The sequence below is a fragment of the Muscardinus avellanarius genome (genome assembly GCF_963383645.1).
Source record: "Muscardinus avellanarius genome assembly, chromosome: 14".
Lineage (NCBI taxonomy): Eukaryota > Metazoa > Chordata > Mammalia > Rodentia > Gliridae > Muscardinus > Muscardinus avellanarius.
Genome location: NC_137800.1, coordinates 36,223,082 through 36,246,934, shown reverse-complemented (window position 1 = coordinate 36,246,934; position 23,853 = coordinate 36,223,082). Strand labels below are relative to the sequence as shown.

Below are 23,853 nucleotides of genomic sequence, written 5' to 3'. Positions count from 1 at the left end.
AAAATAAAAACCTATAAGACAAAACTAAAAGAAGGAAAGAAGAAAAGAGCTAAACAATGTAAATGCTTTACTAAGGGAAAAGATTAAGTGAATTATGGAACACCAACTCAATGGAATCATTTAAATGACTTATCAAGATTATGTCTCAAAATAACAGAAGAAAATTTTTCTCTTACCTTTGTGCCTCTTCAGTTGGGGGAAGCTGCTAATTGTAGTTGCTTGAATTATTTCTACTACAATTTGATACCTGGTTTTTAAAAAGAAAAAGATTGAATAAAAAGAAAATGAAATTTTCAAAGACAAGGTTAGACTGTATTTATACTAAAGTAATATCACACAGAAATGAGTTCTCTGTAAATCTCATCAAAATAATTAAACATGAGACAGGCATGGTAGAGCAAGCCCATGATCTCAGTACCCGAGAGTCTCAGAAAGGAGGTTCGCAGGTTAGAGGCCAGCCTCAACTTAGCGAGGCCCTGTTTCAAAAGGAGGTAATAATGCCGGGCGTGGTGGCGCATGTTTGTAATCCCCGTGCTTGGGAGGTGGAGACAGGAGGATCGCGCAGGTTTGAAGCCAGCCTTGCTGGCTTAAGAGACCCTGTTTCCAAATAAAAATATAAAATAGGTCTAGGACTGTAGCCTGGAGGTAGAAGGGTTTCCAGGAACCCCAGTACCACCAAAAAAAAAATAAAAAAAATAAAGGAGGCAATAAAAAAGGAATGGGGGTGTAGCTAGCCAGAACTATAATGCCCTTGGGTTTAATTCCTGGTATAGAAAAAGAAAAAAGAAAAAAGCCAAGATGAACTGAGCACCTATAATAAGCTGGGTACTATGCCAGGCGCTCATCATTTCTAACATCCTAATGTAAGAACCATAAGCTGGCGGCCCCCACTCGATTCCTATACCAGAAGCTTTAATATCTGCCTGGCCCACACTCAGGTAGAAACTTTGGGGTGAGGCTAAACTCCTTCCTCTCTCTCAGCATATTCCTTGGTAACCAGAGCCTGACTATTCTATTTCCTAAATGTGCACTGTTCAGTAAGGTGGCCAGGAGCTACAAGTGGCTACTGAGTTAAATAAAAAATAGAGTTCCTTAGTCAAAGTAGCCACATCTCCAGTGTTCAACAGTCACAGCTGCTTGTAAGCCACACTGGACAGTACAAAGGACACCCACACTGGAGCGACAATTCTGATGGATGGTGCTTCCTCAAGAGTCTGCAAGCTGCCCCCCCAGCCCCACCGCCACAGCCTCAGTGCACTCCCTCACTACTTCTCACTTAGAAAACTCTCCCAGAACAACAGTGCTGAGAACATCTGCAATGGGACTCTGGCATCAGTATTTTTAAAGCTTTCTTGGTATTTCTAGCACACAATGAAGGTTGAGAACGATCAGATTAGAGCACCAGCTGTATGTATGTGTGACTGAGAAGACCTGGGTCAGGGAAAGTAAACATAATTGTATATTTTAAGTGCCAAGTACAACCTGAGTTATGGCTGTTTTGAGCATATTCAATTGGGCTTTCCAGTTCCAGTTCTTATGGTCTACTCAATGGTTACTAGGTATTTCTCTAAACAAACTGTTCTGAAGTGAGTGTCCCTTTGGCCTTAATTATATTGACTATTTAAGAATCTGTTTACTTCCATTGATGTGTGATATATATTTATGTGAAGTTATCAATACCCACCCCAATATGATGAGAAAGGGAGGGAAATGGGAGGGGAGCTCACCAAGGGCTGTGTGCGTTATGCATGCCACTGTCACTTTACACTATCTTATGATGTGCGACTATAAGGCACCAACAAAAGTGTAGAGAGAAAAAAGAATCTGCTTGCAACAAAGCTATTTAGCATTAATTCATACTTTGAATATAAACTTTGCAGCACTCTAATATGTAATGCTATTTTTGGCTGACTTTTGGAATATAAAATAACATATTCTTTTGCTTTTCAACTAAAACCCAGAGGACACTCTGATTTCTCTTCAGATCATATACATCTTTGCCTTTTACTAAAACTCAGAGGAGAGACACAAATTAATCAGACAGCTATTTACAGACTCCAAATTCACATCTTTTTAATTTCTTCACTTGCATAATATAAATATCAATGTTTAACTCTCACCACTTCAAAGAGCAGGCTGTGAGGAGCAGAGTCGGCATGTCACCTGGAGATGGTGACAGACACTGCCTGCCCAACTTCATTCTTTCTTCCATACTAATCGAGGCAATTTTATCAGGGAAAGTAATGTATGCAGCTAAAAATGCTAACCTTTTTTCCCTGCAGGTAGAAATGGCAATCTGATAAAGTTCTGGTTGAAGAAACAAGGCAGAAGTTGCAGGATGGGGGTTCTAGAAAGGCATTCCCAAGGGGAACACTCCCTGGGAAAGTCCTTGCAGGCTTCTGCCCTTGTTCTTCCCTCCATGTCTTCTGTGAATCAAGGACAGGACTAAGGTGCAGCAGCCACCTTCATCCTTCCTCACCCACTGAAGCCAGAGGTAAGGATAGTGAGGGGTGAGGACAGGAGGAAGTTCGGCCTCCAATGACACTGCTGAGATGTCTAATCAGCCCCCCTCCTGACTGTCCATCTCAGGATATGATGCTGCATAAGAAGAATCACCCCCTAGCTAAGTCACTGTGTGTCAACTTACCTCATGGTCAAATACCATTGTGACTGACTGAGAACTCATGGAGGAACGAAAAATAAGAAGGATACTCTAGGCTGGATAAAACTTCAGTGCTGTTTTCCAAACTGAAGACTTGCAGGAATTAATGATTGATAAAGTTCTCTAATGAGTCTGCCATTATTCCTCCAAATTATAGCAAAGCACCAAAGTAGCTCATTATGTGAATTGTTCTGCTACTTACTAAATGGAAGAGGAAACCACTTATAAGAAGCACACACAAACCTGGAACCATCAAAGCCCAACATCCCTAACCACGTCACCTCAGACTAAGGTTCTACCACTAAAAGGCACTGACTTCTCAATCAACTTCAGAACACGTCTTCAAACCTCCCCTTGTACACTGCCATCTGGATGTCCCAAAAATAGAATTACATCCATACAGTAACTCCAATCTGTAGACTTTACCACAAGGAAATAATTTACCAGAAGCAAGGCCTTCCCTCAGAGTAAACTGCCATATACATAGTAACTTCTATTAAAAAAAAGAAACAAATGGAAAGAATCTATGGGATGAACAATGTTTTTATTTAACATCTGTTAATCTTTTCCTATGTTCTGGATATACAGGAATGAACACTACCATTTCCGCCCCAGCTTTCAAGAAGCTCTGGAGGGTATACTAGACATGAGGGGAAAGCACATAACCAGCAATATTTATAATTAACAATTACATGAAGTTAAATGTGACAGGGTAATTCTAAAAATGCAAAATACCACATACATAATGTTGCAGATAAGTTATGTGGGCATATGAGACAAGGCTACAAAACAAGATGAAAATGAAATGAAGGGCAGTTATGTTTAAACAGTAGAATTATGAATCATTTTCTAACTTTTCCTGAACTGTTCCTAATGCCCTCCCCATCTAAGCATACTGAAAGTACCCTTTTTCCTCCGTAAGTTTTCCTAATCTTTCCATTTATGTACTAGGAACATCCTCCTCCTCAAAATCTTATTACCTCAGATATCTATCCTACCAGTAAACATCAGTCTCAGGGCACTAATGATTTTCCTTTGAACATCTTGATTATTTATTTATTCATTTGGTACTAGGGATTGAACCCAGGGACATTCTATCTTCAAGCTATGCTCACAGTCCTTTTTATTTTGAAACAGGGTCTCACCAATTTGCTGAGACTGGCCTCAAACATGTTATCCTCCTGTCTCAGCCTCCCAAGTACTAAGATTACAGACATGTACCACCAAAACTGTCCCTTTGAGCATCTTTAAGTAAGCACTTTCAGCCAGGCGTGGTGGAACACACTTGTAATCCCCGCATTTGGGAGGTGAAGACAGGAGGATCGCACAGGCTCTAAGCCAGCCTTGCTGGCTTAAGAGACCCTGTTTCCAAATAAAAATATAAAATGGGTCTGGGAGTGTAGCCCGGAAGTAGAAGGTTTCCAGGAATCCCAGTACCACCAAAATAAATAAATAAATAAATAAATAAATAAATAAATAAGCACTTTCTTTTTCTTCCTTCTGTCACCACCTTTTTTTGGCCTCTGGTCATTGTGGGTCACTACAATGGCTGAACAGTATATTGTTTCCCTGATTCCATCCTACTCTCTCCCACATAAATCAGCTTGATCATACCTGTCAAAACAACATGTCTTTCTAAAGACCACTTTAACCTCCCTTTCTCAGTACCTCTAGCAACCTCAAAGGAATAACCCCTGTATTCTAGCCCGCCATCCCACCCATAGATTGGCATGGATTCTCTCATCCAAGCCAACTTCTTGTTCTCCTTTATCAAAACGTGGCCCTTGGCTAGGTTGATATCTCTACTGTCCTCTCAGAGCTGTCATCTCCAGAGGCTCTTGCTCATGCTCTGCTTCCTTCCAGAGGGCAGACTCTCAACTTGCCCATCACTAGATCATACATATTACTTCAAAGTTCCCTCCACCCTTCTTCAGTACTTACCAAACACATTAGTAACTGTCCTCTCTGAAATCCTAAATAGAACCTACTGACTAGCTATTTTATATTTCTGTTTTAAAGCACTCCACAAAGGGTACTATAAACAAAGAAAATAGTCTATCTAGTCATCTTATGACCTAATATATCTTCAAAGAATGGTGTCACATTTTTGAGCCTAAGATGAAATTATGGTTTGGTCTAAAATAGAGATATGGAGCCGAGTGTGGTGGTGCACGCTTGTAATCCCCGCACTTGGGAGGCAGACAGGAGGATCGCGCAGGTTCGAAGCCAGCCGCACGTGCTGGCTTAGGAGACACTGTTTCCAAATAAAAATGTAAAAATAGGTCTGGGAGTGTAGCCCGGTGGTAGAAGGGCTTCCAGGAACCCCAGTGCCACCAAAAAATAATAAAATAAAATAAAATAAAGATATGGTACTCTCTTTTCCCTACTTATATTATAAGCTTCTTGAAAACAAGGGTTGTGTCATGTCTTCTCCTATAGCACCAAGCTTGGGACTGAACATATGGTAAGCACTCAATAAATATTAATGAGCTAAATTAATAAGCATTAACATCTCTAACACTTAAGAGGTACCCATAATACTCTGAAAACCTTGTTCTTTTGATATTCTTCATGATTCATGCTTTGTAACACATGAATCATTCACGATACTGAAGAAAATATACCATCTGAGTAAAGAGTTAAAATGTGTTAACAAAAGCATAAAATCACAAAGTAATACCAGGTAATATTTATAGATTTCTTTCATTAGCTGCCAGGTACCTGTTTAGATATTATGATTCACATAATCCCCTTAATCCTCATAACAGTGCTATAATTATCCCCATATTGCAGAGGAAGGAACTGGAGTTCAAGTGGATTAAGAAATCAATATAAAGCCCCATTGCTTTTAACTACAAGAGCCAGAGTTAACATCTGAGAGTGCTGGACTTAAAGCTCATGCTATTAACTGTTTTCCTGCTATTCTAACATTCAATATAGGGTGATACTCACCTCATCTAAGGATTTTCAAAGTGTACACGAACAGCCAACACCAGATAATGTTTCCATATTTACTGTCTCCTATAACCCTCTTAGTTACTTAACTTCTGCCAAACCAGACCACATGCAGTACCCTCCACACTCTGGTTCTTCCCCAACGCCAGTTTTTGCTCTCCTGTTTTCCTCCCTCTTACACACAATAACCCTCTCCTCCTCATTTGTTGAAATCCTCTTACTTCTTTTCTTTTTCCTATTTGCTTAATTTTTATTACAGAAATTATTTGCTTTGTATATTGTACCTGAAGAAATTGAAATGTGTTAATGAACATCAAACAATTGCTACATTTTCTTCATTTTAACTTGACCTATAAAGGAAAAGCTTATATCCCGCATACATTTTTTCCTTTTTATATAATTTTATTGAGATGTAATTTACATGCCCCTTGTACTCTTCTCTGTAGTATAAAAATGATTATAGTTATCTACTACAATCAATCAATACTAAATCCTCAGCTGCACTAGGCTTGAGACTGGATTGTTTTCTATCTCCTTCTGTAACTCTTTTTTTTTTTGGACTGGGGGTTGAACCCAGGGTGGTGAACTTGACAGGCAAGTGCTTTGCTGCTGAGCTGCATCCCAGCCATCCTTCTATAACTTTTTTTTTTTTCACACATCACTCATTTATTTATTTTTTAGAAGACATACATTTTCTGATTTCAAACCTTATAAAGCTACATTAATCAAAACAGTGTAGTAGTGCTATACAGGCATATATATAAACCAGTGGAGTAAAATAAAAAGCCTAGAAATAAATTCTTCCATATATCATCAAGTTATTTTTGACAAAGTTTCCAAGAACATTGGGTGAAGGAAATAATAATCTTTTCACTAAATATTGTTGAAAAAGAATAATTACATGAAAAAGAATAAAGTTGGACACTTACCTAACACCATATACAAATATTAACTCAAAATAGATAAAAGACCTAAATGTAAATCTTAACACTATAAACTTTTAGAAGAAAACCTGCGTCATAAAACTTCACAACACTGAAATTCACAGTGATTTCTTGGATATGATTCCAAAGGCATAGGCAACAAAAGAATAAACAAACTTCATAAAAAATAAAAAATTGTACATCCAAAGACAATTTAAACAGAATTAAAAGTTACTGATAGAATGGGATTAAATATTTCCAAATGCTATATCTGAAGGTAAATTAATATTCCAAATAGAAAACCTAAAAATTAGTAACAATAAAAGCAAACAATACAATTTAGAAATAGGTAAAAGACTAAAATAGATAATGAATCTCCAAAGATTTTATATGACCAATAAACACATGAATATCACTCATCATTATCATAGTATAACTACTCATTAAGGAAATACAAATAAAAACTATAGTGAAATACTACTTCACATTTGTTAGGATAGCTACTTAACATGAGTTACCTTGTTCCAGCCCTTTACCTTGAGTTTGTTCCTCTCTTTACTTGTAAAGTGCATGTCTTGTAAGCAGCAGATGGATGGATTCTGGTTTTCAATCCATTTTGCCACTTTATGTCATTTTATTGAGGAATTGAGGCCATTTACATTCATTGTGATTATTGAGAGATAACTTAATTCCTAACATGTTAAAATTTTATTTCTGTTTGAAATACTGTTTATTCTTCTTTGCTTAGTTGTCTGCTGGATGGAAGATCTTGTTTCTCTGGTTCTGGTGTGTATTACCTATTTCTTCTTTGTAGTTAATCTCTTTGAATATTTTCTCTAGCGCTGGTTTTGAAGACATAAATTCCTTCAGTTTCTGTTTGCCATGGAGGCTTCTTATTTCCCCATCTAATTTGATAGATAGTTTTGCTGGGTAGGAAATTTTTGGCTGGAAGTTGTTTTCTTTCAGCGTTTGGAATATGTTACTCCAAAACCTTCTGGCTCTCATGACTTGGTTTGGGAAGTCTGGAGTGGTTCTAATTGGTTTGCCTCTGAATGTCACTTGACCCTTTGTTTTTGTTGCCTTTAAGATTCTCTGCTTGGCTTCCACATTGGTCATTTTGACAATTATGTGGCGTGGGGATCCTCTTCTCCGATCCCGTCTAAAGGGAATTCTATAAGTTTCCTGGACCTGGGTATCGACCTCTTGCTCTGTTTGAAAATTTTTCTGCTATTACTTGTTTGAAGAGATTACTGATCCCTTTGGTTTCACCTTCCTTTCCCTCCTCTATTCAAATTATTCTTAGGTTAGCTCTCTTAAAATGGGCCCATATTTCTTCAATGTCAAATTCCTGCTGTCTGATTTTTTTTCTAAGTTATAAATTATGCGTTCGTTTTTGGAGTGATCACCTTCTAGGAGTGAGATTCTATTCTCCATGTGGTCTAATCAATTGTTTATAGTTTGAATTGATGCCTTTACTTCAATGATTACATCCTTTATTTCTTTTAGACTCTCTCTAAATTCTTTTCAAAGGTCCTGTATTATTTCTACAGTTATATTCCTGATTTGATCTTCTGGAGATCTCTGAGTTTCTGTGTTATCAGATTCTGATATTCTGGGGTTGTGGGTGCTCATTGCTCTATTGTTGTTCCTCTTTCCCATGATTTCAGAAGTTTGTGCCTTCTCTTGGTTCTTCCCTGGGTCACCGCGACTTTACTTAGGGTGCTCTGGATCTCGAGTTTGTGGTAATCTCAGCCACCACTACTCCTTTACTGGGTTGTAGCACAAAGTCTCAGACCCAGGGAGTTAATTGAGGCTGCGCAAGACAATGGGGGTGCCGAGCTGGGCATTTTCCCATGGGGAGCTGAGACTAGGGTGTGGTATCTTTACCACCACTACTCCTTCACTGGGTTGGACTGCAAAATCTCAGACCCAGGTAGATTATCAAAGCTGCCAAAGTCCCTGGGGGTACAGTGCTGGGATTTCTCCTTTAGGAGCCGCAATTTCACTTATGTTATTGTGTACACTGATCTGGAGCTGTTGCGGGTATGTTGAACTCGCCACCATTGCTGGCAATATGGCGCCACTGCCACGCCCTTGGCCGTGAGGCTGATGTACTTCTTTTCTGGTTTTGAGCTCTGTTCTGAGTCCCTGGAAGGCGTGATGAGCTTGGCCACTGGGAATTTTAGACGTTCTTTGTGCTGAAAGAACTGCTGAATTACACCCGAATGATCCACAATTGCTCACTTCAGTTCCTTGTTTACCTTTCCTATCTGGAGCCTAGTGCTGTGAGGCAAGATGACGCTGGCATGGCGTCCGCCACTACAATGCGGGCTGGTTTCTTTTCCCCTTGTGTTTACATCGCTCCTGATAGTGTTTTCTGGCTATGAAAAGCACTGATTTTGTGGCAATAGAGATGGAGTGTTAGCAGGACTCGTAAACACTGCTTTTCTCGGTCGCCATCTTACCGGAAGTCCTCCAGCATACATTTTCCCCTCTTAGTTCTTAAACCCTCACTTCTTGGCCATCCCTTCAAATTTTCTTAGGTTCTTCTCTCTTGTAGAATAACATTTGCTCCTACCTGCCTATTAGGTTTTACCATTATTTCTGGCCTTAATACCTTACTGACTGCTTAGCTATTTATACCCATGTGAGTGTCCTATGCTGGATTATAAATGACATAATCTTGATGGCAGGGGGTGAAATTCAAAGCTAGACAACCCATCTTATAAACGCCATACCACCCTCGCAGTGCTTTGCACACAGTAGGCATGTAAAGCGATTACTAATATTTGTTGAATTCATTTTCACTTAACAGCAAAGGCAATGTAGAAAATGACTTTTCCGCCGGGCGTGGTGGCGCATGCTTGTAATCCCAGCATTTGGGAGGCTGGGACCTGGAGGATCGCAGTTCGCGGACAGCCTCAGCTACTTAGTGAGGCCCTCTGCAACTCAGTGAGACCCGATTTCAAAATAAAAAATAAAAAATAGGGCAGGGGGTGTAGCTTGGAGGTCAAATGCCCCTGGATTCCATCCCCATACCCACCCACACACACACACACACAAATGACTTTTCTATTCTCATTTTTCTCAACAAAAGTGTACAACACATACAACCAACTGCTGGCTATTCTGAGGGTCCAGACTTCTCAGAAATCTAGGAAGCTCTTTGGGGATGCCTAGCACTCACTCAGCTTTCTTCCCAGGGGAGGCTATGGGCTTGCTGGTGCTAAGCATGGTTCGAGAATCAGGAGGACTGATAGCTGTAAACATTCCTTTGATTGAAAGTACATATATTGTTGGTATATCTCCTCCTCCTCCTCCTCTTCCTCCTCCTCCTCCTCCTCCTCCTCCTCCTCCTCCTTTTTTTGTGTGTGGGGTAATGAGGGTGGAACCTAGGGGCTTTTCTACCTGTGGCCTTTACTCCCAGACCTATTTTATTTGGAAACAGGGTCTCACTAAGTTGCTGAGAGCCTCACTAAGTGGCTGTGGCTGGCTTCAAACCTGTGCAATCCTCCTGTCTCAGCCTCCCAAGTGCTGGGATTACAAGTGGGTGCCACCACGCCTGGCTTATGTTGCACACGTCTATAATCCCAGTATTTGCAAGGCTGAAACAAGAGTATCACAGAAACCAAAACCAAAAAATTTTTATTTTAGAGCTTTCTGGGCATAAACATGCTAAAATCTCTTGGAAGAATTAAAGGCTGAAAAAAACCTTAGTTTCAGGCATACAATATGATAAGTGTTTTAAATGGTATTTTATATTAGAGGAAAATATTTTATAAAATAAATTATCATTGAAACAAATGTTTAAGGAAAATTAAACACTTTAAAATATTCTCAGAGATTTCAAAGGCTAAGTTTATTCCAAGGTATTTTATATTTTTGTAGGAAATCCTGTGTGGAAGTATTTTCTGGATTTCTTTTTCAATAGATTTATGGTTGATATACATAAAAGCTTTTGATTTTGTTTTGTTTTGTTTTTTTTTGTGGTACTAGGGGTGGAATCCAGAGGCTTTCTACCTCTGGGCTATATTCCCAGCCCTATTTTATATTTTATTTGGAAACAGGGTCTCACTGAGTTGCTGAGAGCCTCACTAAGTAGCTGAGGCTGACTTCAAATGTGCATGATCCTGTCCCAGCCTCCCAAGCGTGGGGATTACAAGCATGTGCCACTATGCCCAGCATAAGTTTCTGATTTTTTTAAATTGATTTTGTATCCAGACACTGTGATGAATTAGTTGATATGTTCTATAAACCTTTTGGTTGAATTTGTTAGGTCTCTTTAAGTATAGTATCATGGCATCTGCAAATAGTGAAAGTTTGAGTTCTTCTTTTCTATTTGTACTCCTTTGATTTCCTTTTCTTGCCTCATTGCTCTGGCTAGATTCTCAAGTACTATATTGAAAAGAAGTGGTGATAAGGGACATCCTTGTCTTGTTCCTGTTTTTAGGGGAAAATTCTCAAAGTGTTTCCCCATTTAATATAATGTTGGTGGGGGCCTATTATAGATTGCCTTTATGATGTTGAGGTATATTACTTCTATTCCAATTCTTTGCAGTGTTTTTAGCATAAACAGATGTTGGATTTTTGTCAAATCCTTTTTCAGCGTCTATTGAAATGATCATGTTATTTTTGTTTTTGGTTCTGTTTATATGATGAATAACATAGATTGATTTTTGCATATTGAACCAGCTTTGCATCCCTGGAATAAACCCTACCTGGTCATGGTGTATGATTTTCTTGATGTGGTTTTGAATGTCTGTTAGCAGTTTTTCATTCAAGTTCATCAGAGACATAGGCTTGTACTTTTCCTTCCTTGAGCTGTCTTTATTTGGTTTTGTTATTAATATGCTGTTGGCTTCATAGAATGTATTTGAGACAGTCTGTTTTTTTCTACTTCACAAAATAGATTGAGGAGTATCAGGATTAGCTCTTCTATAAAGGTTTTATAAAATTCATTTGACCTCTACAAAGAAAATTATAAAACACTGAAAAAAGACATCAAAGAAGACCTTAGAAGATAGAAAGATCTTCCATGTTCATGGATAGGTAGAATAAATATCATCAAAATGGTCATACTTCCAAAAGTGATCTACAGGTTCGACACAATACCCATTACATTCCCAAAGTCATTCCTTACAGACAGAGAAAAATCAGTCCTTAATTCATTTGGAACAACAAAAAAACCCAGAATAGCCAAAGTCATTCTAATCAACAAAAACCATGCAGGAAGAATCACAATACCTGACTTTCAACTATACTACAAAGCCATTGTAATAAAAACAGCATGGTACTGGCACAAAAACAGATACATAGAGCAATGGAGCAGAATAGAAGACTCAGAAACAAATCTACACACTTACAGCCAATTGAATTTTTACAAAGGGGCCAAAAACATACACTGGAAGAAAGATAGCCTATTCAACAAATGGTGTTGGCAAAACAGGTTAACTATATGCATAAAAATGGAAATAAATCCCTTTCTCACCATGCATAAGAGTCAATTCAAGAGGGATCAAAGACTTAAAAATTAGACCAGAGACCTTGAGGGTCCTTGAAGAGGGCCTAGGTCCAACACTGCAACACATAGGCACAGGTAAAAACTTCCTTAACAAGACCCAAAAGGCACAAGAAACTAAAAGGCAGATCAATATATGGGATTGCATTAAACTGAAGAGCTTCAGTACAGCAAAGGAAACTATCAAGAACTTCAATGGAGAGCCAACAGAATGGGAGAATATTTTTGCCACCTACTCCTCTGATAGAGGACAAATATCTAGAATATACAGAAAATTCAAGAAATTCAGCACTAAGTAAACAAATAACCCAATAAAAAATGGGCAAGGAAATAATGAAACAAGAAACAACAAAAGAAGCTTAAATCTCCAATAAAAGCCAGGAGTGGTGGCGCACGCTTGTAATCCCAGCCTTTGGGAGGCTGACACAAGAGGACTGCGGTTCACAGACAGCCTCAACTACTTAGTAAGGACCTTTGCAACTCAGTGAGACCCTGTTCCAAAATAAAGAATAAAAAAATAGGGCTGGGGGTGTAGCTCAGAGGTAGAATGCCCCCAGGGTCTGTCCCCAGTACCTCACACAAAAAAATCTCCAATAAATGCATGAAAAATGCTCAACATCATTACCAATCAGAAAGATACAAATCAAAACTACCCTGAGATTGCACCTTACCCCAACTAGAATGGCAATCATTCAAAACACCAACAACAAATGCTGGCGAGGATGTGGAGAAATGGCAACTCTACTACATTGTTGGTGGGACTGCAAATTAGTGCAACCACTTTGGAAAACAGTATGGAGCATCCTCAGAAGAATGGGAATGAACTTACCATATGATCCAGCAATACCACTTCTTGCTGGAGCAGCAAGATCTGAATGTGACTGTTGGGAGATTTTCAATTTTATTTATTTTATTATTACATATGTTCATGAGATTGCTTACATCTGTTAAATCAACATGGTGGATTACTCTGTATATAATGAGATGCTATTGAAAATCTCTTCCCAACTCTGCATTCAGTGATACTGTGCTGGTAGCTTTAAATTAGCCATGGCCAGAGTACTGACATCACAGAAATTGGCAAAGACTACAAGCCATGATTCTCACCTCAAGCACAAGTCAGTTGTTAAAATTTACTAGCATTACCTATACCCAACTCTTGACGTTTCATTCCAAGTATATGAAGCGCCATCTCTGGCTTCTCTCAACCTTAACCCCTATTCACTTCTTCATACTGAGGGAGAAAAAAGAACAGTTTCATGTGTTGTTTTTCTCCCCTCTGTCTGTCTGCCTGCCCTGTCATTTTTCTGTCTGTCTCTGTCTCTCTAGTACTGGGGATTGAATCCAGTTGAACTCTCTCACAAAGCTACATCTTTGGCCCTTTTTATTTTTTAGTTTAGACAAGGTTTCTCTAAGTTAAAAGTGGCCTGGAAATTGTGATCCTCCTGCCTCAGTCTTCCAAGTCCCTGGGATTACAGGTATACATCATCATGGCCAGCAAAGAGATTTTTAATCTGATCACAGAGAAAGAGGAATTAGGCATGTGAAATACAGCCTTTCTTTTCCCTTCATCTCAAGTGTGTTCTTTGCCTGCAAGGGCAACCAGCAACTGTAGCTGGGAAGGAAGGGGCCAAGTGGCTTGTTCTGGTCTCCCATTATGAGGTTAAAAAAAAACAAAAACGACTAGCTTATGATGAGAGTTTTAAAAAGTGCATTGCTTGCACATACAAATGCTTCCTTTCTCAATTATCTATCAGTACTAAGAGTGTTGTTTTAGTCTTGGTTTGCCTTATTTCTGACAGGGCCCAGAACTATAATGTGTTTTCTGACAGGCTAATTGCTAAACTCTGAGAATAGGTTGTGGCCTTGAGCATGGCTGGAAAAAGCACAAAGATGGGTCCCAGTAAGGCTGGAAGGCTTGCCCAGTGACTCTGAGTGCAGGTCTGCCTGACTGGAAAGCAGCAGGTATCCTTGCAGATTACCATATGAAAACTTATCTAGTTCTTCTTCAAGCTTTCTTTGATGCAGTTTCTTTTATGTTTATGTATGAAGATTTTTTTGTTGTTATAACACTGTGAGACCTCTAGTTACATATATAGTTACTATGTTCTGAATAAAGTTAGAGTAGCAAGCGGCCCTCTCCTCTCCTGTGTGTGTTTCTCAATCAGAGATCACCCATCTCTAAGAAGATGGACAAGTAAAAAGTGTAGCAAACCTTAATAATTCCTTGGACCTAACTCCAGAGTAAAGAGAAGGGCATTAGTATTTATTAGGCCTCCTCAAATCCCCAAACTTAACACTATACACCAGTCAGCCATTAGTAATTCAAAATGAAATTAAATCAAATTGCAATCCTTGGTCTGATTATTTTAACAGTAATAGTAGCAGTTATCAATTGTAATTGTGCCAGATCTGGGATTCAGTGCTTTATATGAACTGATGGATGGTCCAAACAATCATTCATAAAGCAGATATTCCTACCCACAGTGTCAGTGTTGCTCTAATTATAAATTGCACAATAAAACATTATTTTGGGAAAGATCACAACTTCTTTACATCACAATTTACCTTGTTTTATCAAGTTTTATCTTGCTGCCAGGGTTCAGTTATCTTTCTTCCTAAATGAAATGTGTACTCTGATAGGTTTAACTCCTACCATGGTGACTTATGCTATTCCTTAGACACCAACAGAAAAAGCTACATTTGAAGTCAATGTACTTTTATTTCTCAGAAACTGAAAGGTCTTTTAAGACATTTTTTTCATTAGTCTCACATTTTATTGCAATTTTAAAAACTAAATTCACTTACTCTTTTGATAAAAAGTCACCAGCATTCTTTGTTTTGTTTTTTGTCATTTTTCATCTCCTTGTCCACCCACATTCATCTTTTTCTTAGCAGTTGTTATATGCTTACTGATTTATGACATGGTGCATTACTTAGTCTTGAGAGGTGCTCAATTTTTTCTTTCATGTTCCTTTATAATATAATCCTCTTTTACTACTCATGATTCACAATACATTTCAGAAACGTTCAAAAGCTTAACATTCAAATAACAAGTTCTGCACAAAAGTATGTGGTTTTAATATTTTAATATGCTATCTTCAAGTGCAAATGCACCTAAACCCATTCAGAGATAACACCCCATTTTCTTAAGGCATAAAGAGAAAACACTAGCCTGAAACGATGGTGTATGTCTGTAATTCTAGTACTTGGGAGGCTAAGACAAGAGGATCACATATTTGAGGTTTAGTCCCAACAATTTAGTGAACCCCTCAGCAACCCAGAAAGATTCTGTTTCAAAATAAAAAAATAAAAATAAAAAGGGATGGCGGTGTAATTCAGAGGTAGAATACTCCTGGGTGTCAAAAAAAGATAAAAAAGGAAATACTTCACAAAGTATCCCATTGTTAATTATGATCTCCTGAGTTCATCCATTCATCATGTCCATTTTCTCTTGCCTTATTTTAGCAAAACAATGCATTTTCTTGAAATCTCTTTAACCTTAGCAAATGTTGAGTCCAGGAAAAGTATATTATTCTTTCTCAGTAAACTATAACTACCATTGTGCGGCGGCTCAGCTATTTGCCTATCCCACTCCATTCTTCTTTCTTCATTTCTTCCTTAGTAATAGATGCTTCCATCTCTTAGCAAATCTTAAATGTTCTCATTACACACAAAAAATAAAATAAACTATATGAACAATGGAAATTAATTAGCTTATCTATGGTAATAATTTCACACTGGACAGATACATAAAAACATTATATACCTTTAATGTATATAATTTAATTTGTTAAGTGTACCCTCAATAAAGTTGTGGAAGGGAACCACTATATTCTGGGTAAGTCATTATTATTTGGGGGGTAGTTTTGTAACTGTCAGCTGAATCTAATCTCAATGAGCAGAAATATCTCCAGTTTAATCCTGGAATAAAGCCAGTTGCTCTCAACTGTCCCCCTAGGGGACAGTTGGTAACATCTGGAAACATTTTTGGTTGTCATAACCGTAGAGATCCTACTGGTATCCAGTGAGTAGAGGCCAGGGATACTGCCAAACATTCTATGATAAACAGAACCCCTCCTCACCCTAAAGACTTATCTAGCACAAATGTCAATTTTGCCAAGATTGGCAAATCTTATGTTAAATATACCTCTCAAGAATATCACTGATTAAAATAAAAGCCCTTGTTACATAGTAAAAAAAACAAAAACAAAAAAAGAAGTGTTCTTATTACTTAATATATGGTTACTCAATAGAGCTGCCATGAAAGGTTCTGTATGGGCAAGGGTCTGTCATTTCTCCTTTACTATGCATTTTAACTCTACTTTGTCTTCAAAATTAAGGAATATTCTCTAGTCCTTTCTTGAGTATAGTTCTCAGTCCTTCCTCTACTATGATTCTAACTGTTTAGCTGTACTACTTGCTGTACCTTCATTCTGAGCTCTGGTCTGCTTCTCTGCACTGGGGCATCATCCCACATCCAACAGCAGCAGCAGAAAATCTATCAGCTGCCCTTCAATATCCTGCATCAAGACGCCATTCACATTTTTGTTTCCTGTGCTGTTAGCAGTTCTAAACACTGCTCTACTACAAAACCATGTAAAATTCAAAATATTGTGCCAGTCTAGCCACCATATCTTAATTCAGATATCCTAGATGATAGTGGAAAAATGGAAGTGTGTTTTATAAAGGGCAGTGGGATATTCAACTGTGATTTTATTAAAGCCTGGGTAATTCTAATAATAAGCCAGGGTTAAAAGCCACAAATGTAGTATATTTGAAGGAAGTTTCTAGTTCTATAATCCTAATGTTAAAGCACCTCATGCTGACACAGAAAATAACCAAATCCTTCCAGAACTATAAATATTACTTTTAAGGGTTTTTTTATTTTTGTTTTGTTTTTAATGGATTCCAGCCTAGCAGAGCAGAATGAGTTTATTTCCTTTAGAAAATACGCATTTATCTCCCAAATTTCTAGGAAAAATGAAGGTGAATATCTTATCAGCTTCTTGGTCTAAATAAAACACATTCCCTGCCTGAAGCAGCTTATCCCCAAATTCTACTGAGAACAATTTGAAAATAGTGATCTAAAACATTAAGACAGCAGAGAACAGAGTACTCTAATTATACCAGAAAAAGAAAAGAATAGTTCAGACTATGATTGAAGAAAGCAGCTACACTTATGTTGGGAGGCTTGTATGCCTCAGTGATATAGACTTTAGACAAGTATCTAATAAAAAGAAATTTTGGCTGTCAATAACATAGACAATAGAGAGCAATTTTATATCAAACAATACGTAACCAAGCAACAAGATCATTTATGTAACATCATCTACATTTTGGAGCAAAAAGATCAATTTCTGCAGCTACACTCATTCCTGATACCCTTTCTAGCTACTTATGGCTGTATAAGCAGCAGAGACACAATGAACAAAAGATATACTAGTGCCATATTACATAAAGCCGCCTCAAGTTCTACTATACAGCAAAGGCCAAGGGGCAGTCGCACAGTCATGGGTCCAGTGGAAGATGCCTCTAGATATGCAGAAAAATAAGCAGAAAACAACTCTGGATGTGTATATCTCTCATTGAGAAAAATGTTGTCCGCAGTATTTTCTCCCAAGGTTCTTTGCCACGCTTCTTTATAGTCCCTTCAGGACTATAAATTCTTTTCATTATGGTAATTCCATTGTTCATGTTGCTGATTACATATGACTCTTTCAAAAGAAAAGACTCAACGCCTTACTAAGAGAATTTTCTAGAAGTCAACAATTCTCCCAAGACTTACATGAGGAACTGAAAGGTCATAGGAAAACAGAGGGAGAATTACATTTCTACTGAACTCATTCTTTTATTTATTTATTTTGTGTGTGTGTGTGTGTGTGTGTGTGTGTGTGTGTGTGTTACAGGGTATGGAACCCAGGGGCCTTCTTGCCTCTAGGCTACACTCCCAGACCTAAAAGCCAGCTGAAGCTGGCTTTGAACCTGCGTAATCCTCCTGTCTCAGCCTCCCAAGCTTGGGGATTACAAGCGTGTGCCACCACACCCAGCTCTACTGAACTCATTCTGCCAACATAATTAAGCCTGGAAATTGATTTTGCTTCTCAAAGGCATTTTAAAGAGCTTAGTTAGCTAATCATAAAAGTACCTCCAAGTACTCTACTCATTGATTGTATAAACTCCACTAGAGTGTAGCCTAACAGCAATATGGAGGACACAAAGAAGAAAATAATATGCAGATCAAGTGCAATGCAGTACAGAAATACTTCTTTCCTGGTCTGTGTTGCATCTCTCCTTGGTAGCAGGCATACTCTGGGTGGGGGTGGGAGGCAGATAGTGATAGAATGAGGTTAGAATCTGTAACATTTTTTACTCTTATTTATTAGTGGGAATGCTACTGAAATACTGAGGACATTCAATGGTTACTCTAAAAGCATTCTTTAAAATGCAAAGAAGCCAGGCATGGTGATGCATGCCTGTAATTCCAGTACTTGGGATCTTGGGATTCTGAGATAGGAGGATCACAGTTTTGAGGCCAGATTCGGCACTTAGGGAGACCCTATTCCTGAGCTACATGCTCTGGGGTACAATGCCCCTGGATTCAATCCCCAGTACCAAAAAAGAAAAAAAAAGGTGTCAATAAGCTCAACTGTCCTATAACTGGACAATTATCTGAAACTCACTTGTAGTTACCAAATGGTCCATGTCTGACTTGTGCAAGATTGTTTCCCAGAGGAAAAATGTTTAGGAATGCAATGTACCCACAATTTATAAGTATGAGGTCTCTGTTCCTAAACAATGTCTTAGGAAGAAATTGTAAGCCTACATATTGGTCAGGATATGTTATTTTGGTCACAACACACACAGCACACCAAGGAAGTAGGCATAAAAGTGCCAGATGGATGGATATCAGAGTACAGGCTTGGATTGCACACATAGAACCAGAGCCTGGTGTCCATGTAGTGTTTTAGGAACAAGAGAAAGCAACAAGAGTGTGTCATGGTGAACTACTTTTGAAAAGGAATCAAAGGAATCCATGTTACAGATGACCTCTGAGTGGCTATAGCCTGTAAGTCTCAGACAAAGAAACAGGGAATTTTGGCTCTTGAGTTCTCTATCAGCTCAAGTGTCATACTCTTCAAAGTGGAATTTCTAGATTTAGATATAAGTAGTCACAAATCTATAATAAATGACTACCATTTAGCCTATTTAAGTTTATGTATAAAAAGAGAAGCACAGATAAAATGTCCAGATATTACAGACCATAGAAATTAAACTACTTATAAACAAAGCCATACAATTAAACTTCTCATTACACATTTGTGGGTCCCAGAATGACATATAACACAGTCCATAAGAACCCAGCACCTCTCAGCCAGATGTGGTGGCACACATCTATAATCTCAATCCTGGGAGGCTGAGATAGGAGGATTAGAAGCTCAAGGCCAGTTTCAGCAATTTAGCAACTAAGTGAGACCCTGTTTCAAAGTAAAAAATAAAGCAGGGCTGGAGGAGTAGCTCAGAAATCAATCCTCAGTACCAAAATACAAAACAAACAAAATGTCAAAACAACAATAACAACAAACAAAACAGAACATAGTATCTTTCTCTTTTATTTTTTTTTGAAGGGGGTACTGAGAAAATATATAAAAAAGAACACAGTGTCATCTACAATGTATGCCTCTTAGTGTATCACACCTGGCCTCCTATGACATTTTCAAATGATTTCTCAAACAAGTAACCAAGAGCCCCTTTGTCCCCAGATGTGAGCCTTTGTATTTCTCAGCCTCTTTATATTACTCAGATCAGAACATTAAGCAGCCTAAGTCACCTTAATGTTAATTATAGTTCAAAGGCAATTGTGGCAAATTTAAAATCCTTGACTAGTTGAAAGACTCCACTTCAGGTAATATTTTACTTTTCATCAGTGACTTATCAAAATTACTAGTGAAATAAAAACTGACGCATTAGTTTCATTTCTCCCTCATATGGTATGATTTGGGAACATTAAAAATAGAGAAAAGTAGAGTAAAACTAGAAAATCCACAAACTAGATAACTCTACATAATATCATACACCTATATATTATTAAAAATATTCACTCTAAAGTATCTTAGAGTAATATATTCCCCTATAAGAGATTTCTGTGATTTTTTTCTCTTTTCTTTTCTTTTCCTGTAGTTCTGGGGATGGAACCCAGAAGCATTCTACCTCTGAGCTACAACCACAGCCCTATTTTATTTTGTTATTTTGAAACAGGGTCTCCTTAATTGCTGAAGCTTGCTTTGAACCCGCGATTCTCCTGTCTCTACCTCTCAAGTACTGGGATTACAGGCATGCACCATCATGCCTGACCTCCTATGACATTGTCAAATGATTTCTCAAACAATTAATCAAGAACCCCTTTTTTCCCAGATGTGAGGCTTTGTATTTCTGAGAAAAATGAAAACCACAGTGTTCTATGTTGTAACTAAATAACATATAATGGCCTTCAAATGCTTTTCAAAGGCAGGCATCTGAGTGGCTGAGCAGGTACTTTTAACAAGTGAAGAGCTTTTAATGTATTATAACATTAATTATTTACCTCCCTAGTTAGGTTTCGCTCTAGGTATTTTACTGGTTTTGAGTTTATTGTGAATGAAACTGTTTTCTGAGTTTCTTTTTTAGTGAATTCACTGTTGGCATATAGAAAAGCTACTGGTTTTTTACATTGGTTTTGTATCTTGCTACCTTGCTGAATTTGTTAATCAGCTCTAGAAGTCTTGGTTGAGTTTTTTGGGGGGTCTTCTAAATATAAGATCATGTCATCTGCAAAAAGAACTAATTTCAGTTCTTCCTTTCCTATTTTAATTCATTTGATTTCCTTCTCTTATCACTCTGGCAAGAGTCTCTTGAGGACTCTATTGAAAAGGAGTGGTAATAATGGGGATCCTTGTCTTGTTACTAATTTTAAAGGGAATTCCTGCAGTTTTGCTCCATTCAATATGAATTGGCTCTGGGTTTATTTATGTTGCCTTAATGATGTTGAGGTAAGTTCCTTCTATGCTGATTTTCTGCAGTGTTGAATTTTGTCAAAAGCTTTTTTTGCATCTATTGAGATGATTATGTGATTTTTGTCCTTAGTTCTATTTATGTCGTGAATAACCTATATTGATTTGAATATGTTGAATCAGCCTTGTGTCCCTGGAATGAAACCAACTTAGTCATGATGTACAATTTTTTATATATGGTTTTGAATGCATATGGCTAGCATTTTAGAATTTTTATATTTATGTTCATTAAGGATATTGGTCTGTAATTTTTTTTCTTGTTATTCAGTTTTGGTATTAAGGTGATACTGGTCTCATAGAAGGAGTTTTGAAAGAGGCCATCTCTTTAAAGGAGTGAGGGAGGAGGTATTGGGAGAACTAATGAAGGAATTACTTCCATTGACATTGTGTATATATGTGAGAATACCAAAGCCAACCTCACAATCCTATATGGGGAAGTGGAGAAGGAATGAAGCCAAGGAGAAAGCTCACCAAGTGCTGTGTGCATAAGTATCACTATTACTGTGAACTGCATTATGCTGTGACAATACAATGCAACAATAAAAGTATATATAAAAATATTAATTATATGAAAACCTAATACTTTTTTTGTGGTATTAGAGACTGAACCCAAAAGCATTCTACTTCTGAGCAAAGTTGCAGAGACTTACCTTGAACCTGGAATCCTCCTTTCTCAGCCTCCCAAATACTGGAATTGTAGGTGTGTACCACCATGCCTGGCTAAACCTAATTCTTTTTTTTTAATTGGTGCACTATAGTCTCACATCATAATATGGATCATATTGACAATGGCATATATTCACACAGTACAAACCTAATTATTTGAAAAATTTAATTCTAATTCCACTGTTAAAAAGAAGCCAGATAGTTATTACTAAATGGTAAAATTTATGAATTTATTTTATTTTATTTCTGCTTCTCTGGCAACCAATATATATATATATATATATATGTATATAGTATTAATACATAAAATAAATATATTACATAACTATAATATATTATATATATAATAGTTTTAACCTACCAAGGAAGGGGATGATAATTAATAGCTATTAGTTGTGCTATAATTAAAGACCAAATACCTTAGCTGCTTCAAGAACTCCACATCAGAATTGCCATTGATAAGCTTGATGAACTCTTCATATGAAGGAGCATAGGTGTAGGCTCTCTTGTGATGTTCATTCATCTGTTCTCTGTGCTCCAACTGAGTAAGCAGCATTTGGTTAATGTAATCAGGATTACTCAGTAACTCCACTACTGGCTTCAAGACTATAGGAAGGAGAAGAAGAAAGCACCACAGAAAAAGATATTCTTTAAGGCATCCATTTTCATAGCACTTAATTGAACTACATTTGGGGAACATTTTTCAACTAGAAAAATAAATGAAAAACTTCAAATACTTAAAAATATATGTAGATGTACATACACATGCACACACAGGTTGCTTATCCCTCTGGATATGCTACTCCACATGGCTACAAAAGTGATCATTTTAATAAATGAGTAGATTGTAAATGAATACTGAAAAGAAATCATTTGGAATCCATGTTGCTAACAAAGTTATCAAAATTAAGTAGACTGTTTTTTCTTTTATTTATTGTATATGGCTCATTCATTATATTTTGATCAGTTTAGTCTGCCAGAAGATGAAAGTCAATATTCTGCCAAATGGTCAAAGCAGATCTCAGGAAGGAAGCGGTCAAAAAGTCAGTAACACTATTATACATTTATCCTACTATCTTTAGATTAGAAGTTTCCCTTTTTCTCTGTGGTTGGTTTTATCAGCTGATGGGCATAGCTGACTGATCCTCAGATAAATGAGACAGTCAATCAATGCACCTCTCTTATTTATTTGAGATTTTGAGATAGTTGGGCGTGGGGGCCGAAGCTTGTAATCCCAGCATTTGGGAGGCTGAGACCAGAGGATCATGGGTCACAAACAGCCTCAGCTACTTAGTGAGGCCCTCTGTGCCTTAGTGAAACCCTGTTTCAAAATAAAAAATAAAAAATAGGGCAGGGTGTAGCTTGGAGGTCAAATGCCCCTGGGTCCCATTCCCAGTACAGACAAAAAAAAAAAAAAAAAAAAAAAAAGAGAGAGAGAGAGAGATTTTGAGATAAAACAAAGTTTCTTTTAGGTCATATTTTCTTCCCCGATTTTTATCCTGGCAAAGCATTTCCCTGAAAAGTTAACTTTTTAGTAGTCACATTATGTTGTGGCACAGCACCATTTTTATTTATTCTACACTCACAAAACTGTGTATAGGCATTATCAATGAATCATACAGTAAAGATATTTTAGAAAAATGCTAACCAGAGTTTGTTTATGTATATGCTTTCATAAATGCACATATTATTGACCTGAATAACTTAAAAGCTATCTCAAATGAATGCTCTCCTTTGGAGAATATAAAGACTGGTTTTCCTGTGTCAAAATGAACAATAGAAGTTGGGCATGGTGGCACACACCTGTAATCCCAACACTTAGGAGGCTGAGACAGGAGGACCACAGCTTTAGTGAGGCCCTCTGCAAGTTAGTTATTATTATAAAATAATAAAATAGGGCTAAGAGTGTAGCTCAGAGGTGGAATGCCCTAGGTTCCATCCTAAGTATCACCACCACCACCAAAAGAGTGAGAGTGTGTGTGTGTGTGTGTGTGTGTGTGTGTGTGTGTGTGTATGACTAGGGTGTAGCTCAGAGGCAGAATGCACCTGGGTTCAATTCTCAGCACCAATAAATAAATA

At 37.6% G+C, this 23,853-nt stretch overlaps 1 protein-coding gene across 4 annotated transcripts in view; it reads right to left on the bottom strand.

Annotated features, from left to right (window-relative positions):
* SNX25 (sorting nexin 25) overlaps nt 1–23,853 on the bottom strand; it is a gene marked incomplete at its 3' end in the record, with an annotated part of 120,461 nt that overhangs the window by 53,873 nt on the left and 42,735 nt on the right. For all 4 annotated transcript variants that reach the window (XM_080710058.1, XM_080710059.1, XM_080710060.1 and 1 more), the window contains exons 5-6: nt 22,194–22,380; nt 177–247 (exon numbers count right to left, since the gene is read on the bottom strand). In XM_080710058.1, coding sequence (XP_080566184.1) covers nt 177–247; nt 22,194–22,380 — 258 coding nt within the window. The remainder of the gene's footprint in view (nt 1–176; nt 248–22,193; nt 22,381–23,853) is intronic.